General features: G+C 47.6%; 1 protein-coding gene and 1 long non-coding RNA gene across 2 annotated transcripts; both read right to left on the bottom strand.

Annotated features, from left to right (window-relative positions):
- Nucleotides 1–267: 267 nt before the first annotated feature.
- Nucleotides 268–1,386, bottom strand: LOC140618957 (glyceraldehyde-3-phosphate dehydrogenase-like). Its single transcript, XM_072801921.1, has one exon. It carries the CDS (start codon nucleotides 1,384–1,386, stop codon nucleotides 385–387), a length of 1,002 nt encoding a protein of 333 aa, XP_072658022.1. The 3' UTR covers nucleotides 268–384.
- Nucleotides 1,387–6,072: 4,686 nt separating this feature from the next.
- LOC140619169 (uncharacterized) lies at nucleotides 6,073–7,680 on the bottom strand. The gene is made up of 2 exons (XR_012019100.1): nucleotides 7,072–7,680; nucleotides 6,073–6,326 (listed from the first exon to the last, which is right to left on the bottom strand). It is a non-coding gene; the product is annotated as an uncharacterized lncRNA (long non-coding RNA).
- Between the last annotated feature and the right edge of the window lie 1,966 nt (nucleotides 7,681–9,646).

Below are 9,646 nucleotides of genomic sequence, written 5' to 3' on the forward strand. Positions count from 1 at the left end.
GAGAAGCAGGCTCCATGCAGGAGCCCGATGTGGGACTCGATCCCGGGACTCCAGGATCATGCCCTGGGCCAAAGGCAGGCACTGAACTGCTGAGCCACCCAGGGATCCCATCCAAGCTCATTCCTGCCCCAACCTCTGCCCCTCCTCATCTCTGTCTGGAGCTCCTTTTTTTTTTTTTTTTTTGGCTGGGTACAGTATACTTTATTGATGGTACATGACAAGGTAGGGCTCCCCAAGCCCCTCCCCTTCCTCCAGGTCTAGGATGTAAATTGGAGATCAGGAGATGGAGTGTGTTGGGGGATTAAGTTGGGGCAGGGACTCCCCAGCAGCTGAGGGCCTCTCTCTTCCTCTTGTTCTTGCTGGGGCTGGTGGTCCAGGAGGCTCTTACTCCTTGGAGGTCATGTGGACCATTAGGTCCACCACCCGGTTGCTGTAGCCAAATTCATTGTCATACCAGGAAATGATCTTGACGAAGTTGTCATTGAGGGCAATGCCAGCCCCGGCGTCAAAGGTGGAAGAGTGGGTGTCACTGTTGAAGTCACAGGAGACAACCGGGTCCTCAGTGTAGCCCAGGATGCCCTTGAGGGGGCCCTCCGATGCCTGCTTCACTACCTTCTTGATGTCGTCATATTTGGCAGCTTTCTCCAGGCAGCAGGTCAGATCCACAACTGACACATTAGGGGTGGGGACATGGAAGACCATGCCAGTGAGCTTCCTGTTCAGCTCAGGGATGACCTTGCCCATAGCCTTGGCGGCGCCAGTGGAAGCAGGGATGATGTTCTGGGCAGCCACTCGGCCGTCATGCCACAGCTTCCCAGAGGGGCCGTCCACAGTCTTCTGGGTGGCAGTGATGGCATGGACGGTGGTTATGAGGCCCTCCACGATGCCAAAGTGGTCATGGATGATTTTGGATAGAGGAGCCAAGCAGTTGGTGGTGCAGGAGGCATTGCTGACAATCTTGAGGGAGTTGTCATACTTCTCATGGTTCACGCCCATCACAAACATGGGGGCATCAGCAGAAGGAGCAGAGATGATGACCCTCTTGGCCCCGCCCTTCAAGTGAGCCCCAACCTTCTCCATGGTGGTGAAGACCCCAGTGGACTCCACAACATACTCAGCACCAGCATCACCCCATTTGATGTTGGCGGGATCTCGCTCCTGGAAGATGGAGATGGACTTCCCATTGATGATAAGTTTCCCATTCTCAGCCTTGACTGTGCCGTGGAATTTGCCGTGAGTAGAATCATACTGGAACATGTACACCATGTAGTTGAGATCAATGAAGGGGTCATTGATGGCGACAATATCCACTTTGCCAGAGTTAAAAGCAGTCCTGGTGACCAGGCGCCCAATACAGCCAAATCCGTTCACTCTGACCTTCACCATCATGTCTCAGGGACGCGGCTGGCCCTACACCAGAAGATGCGGCTGTCTGTCAAACAGGGAGGAGCAGAGAGCTATCTGGAGCTCCTACTCCTGGTTTAGCTCCTTTGCCCCCTCCTTCCTTAGAGGGACATCCTCATGCCACTTCCTGGTCTCGGTCCTCACGCCACCTCCTGGAGAAGCCTCCTGGACCCAGCTGCCTCTGGCAGCTCCAACAACCTGGTCCAGTCTCTCTTCATCAAACCACCTCATTTATTGCCTTCATAGCATTTATCCTCACCTAGAAGTCCTCTGTGTGTGTGTATGTGTGTGTGTGTGTGAGTGTGTGTGTGTGTGGTTTATTCATTTGCCTGTGCACGGTCTAAACCCTCCCTCCTTTGTGTGTGAGCTCCTGAAGGCCGGGCCTCAACTGTCAAGGTGGCCAGGAGGCCCCCAGGACCACATCGGTGCACAGCACATGGGAGGATGGGACATGAACCAGGGGTGGTAGATCTGCCTTCACACTGAGACCCCAGCACACCTACCACCATGGAGATGGTCCCAGGAAACTTGTCTTTAAAGAGTCAGATCCTTGGCTGTAAATTGGAGAGAACAAGGCAGGAGAGGACTTTTACTCTTTGATTTGAACCAAGGACACCTCTAAAGTGGGCAGGGTTTTTTTAAAGATTTTATTTATTTATTAGAGAGACAGAGAAAGAGACAGAGAGAGAGAGAGAGAGGCAGAGGGAGAAGCAGGCTCCATGCAGGGAGCCTGATGTGGGACTCGATCCCGAGTCTCCTGGATCACGCCCTGGGCTGAAGGCGGCGCTAAACCGCTAAGCCACTGGGGCTGCCCTAAAGTGGGCAGTTTTAACCTAAAAATAAGACTGGGCTAGGGAACATCCAGGCAAGCCCACAGCTGAGCTATGTACCAACAGTGCAGCACAGCTTCTCCTGGCCTTCGACGACGTCCACCATGTTTGGGATCCTTGCCACTCGTTGTGGTGGGCACGCAGGATGGACAGATCTCAGGGTATTGGGAGCAGCAACCACCCTGCATCTGAACTTTCAAATCAGGTCCCACACACGTGAAACTTGGTCTCGTCTACATGCATACAGGGGACGGCCTGTCCTCCCTACCCAGGTCTGCTCCAACTCCGTGGGGTCATGTTGAATAAGTGCCCACGGCTCTGGAGGCTCATCCTACTCCTAAATGTGGTCCTTCCAGAAGTGGCACTAGTTTCCACTCTTGATGGCTTTGTTGGAAGTAGATAGTCTTTATGGATCTCTAAAATATTTTATTTGGTGGAGATTGGAAGTAGAGATGGTGTAAAACTCACCGCAGGCCACTCTCATGTCATCACATGGGAGGCAGCACATGGGACCACTGGAAACGTCCATCCTCCCATACACCCTCCCTGGCAGGCAGGACATCCCCCATCCTAAGGAGACAGGTGTACCTGGGTATCGGGCCCCAGGTCCTGGCCCAGTTGGCCTCAGAGCCTGGAGACCAGTGGCAAGAAGAGGGCTGACACCTTCCTCTGCAGAACACTGCCCTGCTTATCTCCCTCTGGGAGGGAGGGAGTTCCCTCTTTGGGAGCTTGGTTTGGCAGCAACTGGGTGCCATCCCCTCTTCCCTGGGCCTCTCTGCATTTGCCTGGACTGAAGCTGGGTCAGCAGGGTGGGGGGCAGTCTGTAGCTACATCAATGATGACAAACTGCAGAACCGGAGCTGGAGAAAGCCACACTGGAGAAAGCCAAGGCTCTGCTGCTCGGGAAGAGAGCTGGCTACTCTAAAATTAGGAGGCAGGAGGCTTTCACCTGAGATTCACCTACACAGAATGTTCCAAGTCCAGAAGGCTCGGGCAGCCTGGACCTGGCCTCTCTGAGAAGGCCAGAGCATGAACAGTGGCCACCTGGCCCAGCCAGGTCCCCAGCTAGCACAGATGTTGAGAACACCTGTCGGGGACCAGCCACGCCCCAGTCCCTGCCCTGGGGGCTCCAGACCCACATCAAGATGCAGAAGGGCCTCCCTCCAAATACAGCCTGTTAGGCCGGAATTTGTGCCCTGAGAGTTACAGCCTCTTTGGAATGTCCTATCGATCACCTCTTTCTTGCAGCTGGGTCTTTGCTCTTGGTAGGTGTATAGGTGGGTGTCTTTGAGAAGGTAGAAGAAAGGATAATGGAATTATTAGGAACCATCTAAAGAATGATTAAATATCTTTCCAGGTAAAATTACCCACTAGCATCTATGTACATCTTTTTTTTTTTTTAAGATTTTATTTATTTATAGAGACAGAGAGAGAGGCAGAGACACAGGCAGAGGGAGAAGCAGGCACCATACAGAGAGCCTGACGTGGGACTCGATCCAGGGTCTCCAGGATCACCCGCTGCGCCACCGGGGCTGCCCGCATCTATGTACATCTTAAATACGCTGCATTGAGAGGTTTGAAATTATTTTTAGGCCACCATGTTAAGTGTTTTATCCCCCTGGGTTGAGTATCAGGCACTGCTCCAGGAGCGATTAGCATCCCCATTCTACAGACAAGCATGGTGCAGAGACACTGAGGACCTGCCGGGGTCCCCGAGACGGCAGCAGCAGAGCTGGGATTCAGACCCGGGCAGTCTGGCTCTGCGGTAAAAGCTCCTGTCTGCTGGGGTTCCCGCTCGGGGGACTTGGAAGAACCCCATCTCCTGTCTCTGCATCCAGCTCAACCTGCCACCTCCCCACGTGCGTGCTACACCTCAACTCCACTGTTTGTTCCCCCTGCAATGTCCCGTCTGAGAACCATGGATGCCCCATCCATCCCACCTCAGCCATGAGCCGGCTGGCTCCAAACCACAAGAGTACACTCAGTCTACACCATACAGTCTAGCCCTTATGTCCTGCCCACACCTTCTACGGGCTATATCTTGTCTTCCCAGACAAACTGCAAGCTCTTCAGATGGTAACTAGTGGACTTGAAAAAATTATCTCCCGTAATATCTAACATAGAGTTGGTTACCGCTATGGTCTGAATGTCAGTGTCCCCCCCAAAATCCATCTGTTGAAATCCTATTACCCACAGTGACCGTGGGAGATGATTAGGTCATGAATGGAATGAGTGCTCTTGTAAAAGAGACCCCACAGAGCTCCCTCACCCCTTCTTCCCAATGAGGGTATAACAGGAAGTGGCCTTCTCCTGACCTTGCTGGCACCCTGATCTTGGACTTCAGCCTCCAAGACCATGAATGATAAATTTCTGTTGTTTGTAAGCTACTTAGTCCGTGGTATTTTGTGATAGCCCAGCCCGAACAGGTCCCATCTACTCCAGGCTAGGGAATGGTTAACCTGCCTGCACCACCCATGGATTGCCCCAGCACTTATGCTTGCACTAACTTGTCAGTGCACCCCAACACCAGGGCTAGTGCTAGGGAGGTTCATGTTTCCTTGGCAACTTACCAAGTCACTCTGGCTCCAGTTCCCATTCTGTAGCTCTGTCCCCAAGGCTGATTGGTCTTTCTTAACAGGAGGGTTGTAGGAATAAGTCACCTCCAGGCAGCAGGGGGAGGGTTTGAGTCTGGACAAGTCTTGTTGAGTAAGGAACAGGCGGGGCCAGATAGGAAGCAGTAGGTAAGGGACCAAGGGTTCAGGTTCACAAAATTCCAAAAATGTGAAGGTGAAAGGAAACCAGAGATGAAGAAACAAGCCATACCATCCTGTCTCAGGTATCAGGGAGAGGGGTTCTGGTTCTAACAGCTACTTGTGACCAAAAAACATTACCAGACCCTAAAAAGGTAGTAAGCCATTAAAGATGTGATCACTAGTCTGTACTCAAGGATGCTATCAGTAGAGATGTTAAAAGGATTTAAGTTCCTGACTGTCTTTCAATAAAAGACCAACTCTACAAGCCTCCAGTGGTCACCCTGTCCGGACCCCTCTCACTCCTGAGAGCTTTTTCTGTATCTTCACTTAATACAACTCTAACACTTTACTCACTCTCCTTTGTCCTGGAGATTCATTCTTCAACTTCATGAGACGAGAACCTCGCTCTCCAGCCTCAATGTGTGTCCACGTAGGCTCCCTGAGTTATGTTAACTGGCAGCAGATGGCAATGAGATGTGTTCAGTAATTCCAGCCTTTGTCTTCAAGGGGCTCATATCCATCCTGAAGATGGCCGTAGGTGTAAAAGGGGGTAAAATATAGTTTTAAGGAAAATGGAGATATTTAAGGGAAAAAAATCAACACAGAGAAACCACAGATCCTCAACACTGTGCCAAGCACAGCTAAAGCGCCTCTGCTGGCCACTGGGCCATGAAGGGAGGGATGTGTTTTGCTCTCAGAATCCTCTTTCCAATTCTCCAACACCATGAATCCAATCGTCAAAACCAGAGGTAAAGGACACCTGTCCTGGGACTGTGGCAGGGGTCCCCAAGACACAGGAGGGGCCACTCTGGGTCTGCAGTGGAATAAATAACAAACAGTTCTGAGGCGATGAGGGAGGCAACTATTAAGGCCCAATCTCCAAAAAAAAATAATATATTTGGGGAATAGTTTGCAAAGATACGTTTTGGAGGAGACAAGGGTTTTTAACTCAAAGGGATGCTCACCAGAAACTTGCTCATTACATGGAGATTGGAAAAAAATACTAATAATCCATCATGGAAAAGGAGTTTTGCTGTATCTGGAGCTTGTTTACTTTCCTACCAGGGAAGAAAAAAACTCATCAGTCGTGTGTTCACGGTGACTTTATTTGTCACAGCCCAAAAGAAGGATTAGTTCAGGTGTCCTTCAGCAGGTGAGTGGGTCAGCAGAAGAGCATCCACACCAGGGCACACTCCAGAGCCATATCCAAGGAGCAGAACATTGAGACACATGATTACTTGGAGGGATCTCCAGGCTATTATGTTGCGTAGCGGGGGGAAAAAATCCAATCCTGAAAAGTCATTTACTATGTGATTCCATATATATAATGTTTTTTGAGCTGACAAAAATTTTAGAAAAGGAGAGGCTGTTGATGTGGGGAGTAAAGGCAGAAGTTAAATACAGAGAAATTTAAATGTCCTTATAACCTGCAGCCCATTGACAAATACTTGAGTCAGGCAGAGTGTAAGTTTCCTCCAAGAAGCTCCCAACTGTCTTAATGTTGATGCCTTGCTAGAGGGAAAAACCACCTCAGCTTTACTGTTAATAGCAAGGCCTCTAGTATCCTTGGGTCTTCTTTAGTATATGAAAATCGTTTTAGAAACTTCCCTGTCTTTACCTCCCCCAGCTCCATAGTATACAACCAGTCATCCCTCACAAGCCTGGGGCAGCAGCTCTTCCTGGCCACGGGTCCTGTCCCCATGCTTTAATAAAACTACCTTTTTCCACCAAAGACATCTCAAGAATTCTTTCTTGGCCCATCGGCTTTGATCCTTAACATCTTTTCCTACATCACACACACACACACACACACACACACACACACACACACACATGCAGGCACACAAAGGGGTACAAGATGAGACATCCCAAAATGTGCCACTTTGGCAAAAAGATTATTTTGAGTTAAAAGTAGTCAAAACCCAGCATATGCAGGAAAGGCTCTCTGCCTCCCCCAGAACTACCTACACTGACCTTGAAAAGGAGAGTCTGTCTAGGGAGGACAAGCTTTCATGAGGCCCCCGAGACCCCACAACCCAAAGGAATTCATCTGCATAATAGAATGACCTCGTTTTTCCAAATACCTGCTTTCACCTTCTTGCCAATGAGATTTCTCAACTTGGTATCCTCAGACTCCCACTTTTTCCTTAGATCACAGAAGCTTCCTGTTGCCTTATTGTCTGGGGAATTGCCTGTATGCATGGATTCCTCATAGGTACGCCCATTAAATTTGGTTTTCCCCTGTTCATTTGTCTTATGTCTGTTTGATTCCCAGTCCAGCTAGAAGGACCACAGAGCAGAGAGAGGTCTTCCTCCCCAACACACACAGACACACAGCTGGCTACATGTGTAACTGGTGGAGGGGAAGTAAAATCTGGGAGCTGCACAAACCCCAATGTCCTAATTGTGATGTCACAACTGTTACCATTGCAGGGTGCTGGGCAAAGAGGACAAAGAATTATTTCTTGTGGTGATAAAACTATTATTTCTTGAAACTGCCTATGCTATGCTTTTTAAAAGACATAAAAAATTATCTCAAAGAACTTTGTGTCCAATCATGATACAAACAACAGACAAGCCAAGTTTGAAGGGCATTCTATCCAATACCTGACTAGTACTCCTCAAAACTGTGAAGATCATAAAAAACAAGGAACATCTGAGAAAGTCAGCCAAAAGGAGCCTAAGGAGACCAGACCACGGTATGTAATGTGATATTCTGAATGGGATCCTGGCACAGAATGAGGACATTAGGTAAAAATTAAGGAAATTGAAATAAAAATAGACTTTAGTTAATAATGTGTGGATACTGAACCAAAGGTTATGATTTAAAAATACTGTAGAGATTAAGATGTTGGGGTGCTTGGGTGACTTAGTTGGTTAAGCATCTGCCTTTGACGCAGATCATGATCCCAGGGTCCTGAGATGGAGTCCCACATCAGGCTCCCTGCTCAGCGGGGAGCCTGCTTCTCCCTCTCCCCCTGCCACTCCCCCTACTTGTGTGTACAATTTCTCTCTCTGTAAAATAAATTTTGAAAATTAAAAAAAAAAGAAAGACATTAAGAAGTTAAGGCTAAGGAAACCAGGTATGGGGTATATGGCAACTCTGCACTATCTTGGCAACTTTTCTGTACATTCAAAACTATTATAAAATCAATTAATTTTAATACTATATTTTGTAATTAATTATTAAGTAAATTGCCATTGTCCATTTGGGGATAATGTCAAAGCACATGGACCAACTCTGTCCTAATGACACCAGGATTCCCTTTACTAGCTGCCATGAAAACCATTTGTAGCCATAGTAGGCTTCACGCATCCTCCATGAAAATGGTTGTTTCATTACCATAAAAAGCAGTATTGGGGAGCTCCCCAGTGAAGCCACCAAACAGAATCCATGCTGGCATCCATTCTTTCAGGGTGGCTGAAGTGACACTGAGAAGAAATTCTTGTGAGCATTTAGTCCACACACACAAAAAATTATAAGCTAAAATATTGACTCTAAGCATGAAAGCTGTATGAAATGTTTTGCTAACAGTGTTCCCAACTTAGTCCTCTGGCACAGCGGTGACATTTGCTGGGAAGGAAATTAAATTTTGCTTTCTTACCCACATGATTCGGAGCCTTGGTAATGGGGTAAAAAAGTAACAGGGCGAATATGATGGTGGTCACTACCAGGCTGTCTTTAGGTTTCAGGGGGTAGGACTTAACAGGATAGTTATAACTATAGATTGTTCCAAACTCAAAATCTGAAGATGTAAAGTCTATAGTAGGTGTGTGTCCTTGGAGGATTCAGGTCACCACATTTAGAAAGGAGGAAGGCTGAAATTTCCTGGGAAAACAAGAATGAGCTTCATTTCTCAGCTCCTGCTTTCTTTCTTGATATATTTGCTTGTTCACTCCCCACTAAAATAAGAGAGATTTTGGTGTACGTTTTAATGTACTGTGAATTGTCTTTGGGAATCTATCAGCAAATAGCAAATATAAACATGTATTAATAAAGGAATATCCTACGAACCAATGAGTTGTACTGCTCTGTGATTTAATATATGGGTCGTAAAATTTCATTCACCTTGTTCCTATTTTCCATGGCACGTCCTCAAAGGGGGGATTATTCCGCCAGTAGCTAATTCACCATGGCCAGGAGCAGAAGCCCGTGCTGTTATTCTAATCACCCCAAATAGAAGAGACAGACTCTTCGTGTGTTAAGATGAATTGACTGGAACCATCTACCACTTTTCCCTTCCTGGGCCTACTTCTAGGCCAATTATAGCGAATCACTTACTTCAAGCATTATGTGGGCTTAGGCCAGGCCGTGAAGTTCAAAAGGTAAAGAGACAATACAAAAAAGAAGGAGATCTATTTCTTATTACACAGTATTTTCAAGTACAGAAGAACGCACTTGATTTAATATAGCACTCCCTTCCCTGAGCGCAGGAACATATGCCCAAAGCAATAAGCACCAGATCCATCCTGCAGCAGGATGAAATTAGCCTTAATATGCCATTAAAGTGTTATTCAAGTTTGGCATTTTACAAATCCTCTGGATTGAATCTCCCCATTTGCAGTCCTGAAATTTGGGCAATGATATTAGCAATAGAGGAACAGCAAAGATTACTGTTTTCATTCCCATAAGTTAGGTAATAGAGCATATTGTCATAT

The sequence above is a fragment of the Canis lupus genome, chromosome 27, assembly GCF_048164855.1.
Source record: "Canis lupus baileyi chromosome 27, mCanLup2.hap1, whole genome shotgun sequence".
NCBI classification, from domain to species: domain Eukaryota; kingdom Metazoa; phylum Chordata; class Mammalia; order Carnivora; family Canidae; genus Canis; species Canis lupus.

Excerpts from the sequence above, each read along its gene's own strand:
- LOC140618957 (XM_072801921.1), bottom strand. The coding sequence starts at position 1,386 with ATGGTGAAGGTCAGAGTGAACGGATTTGGCTGTATTGGGCGCCTGGTC.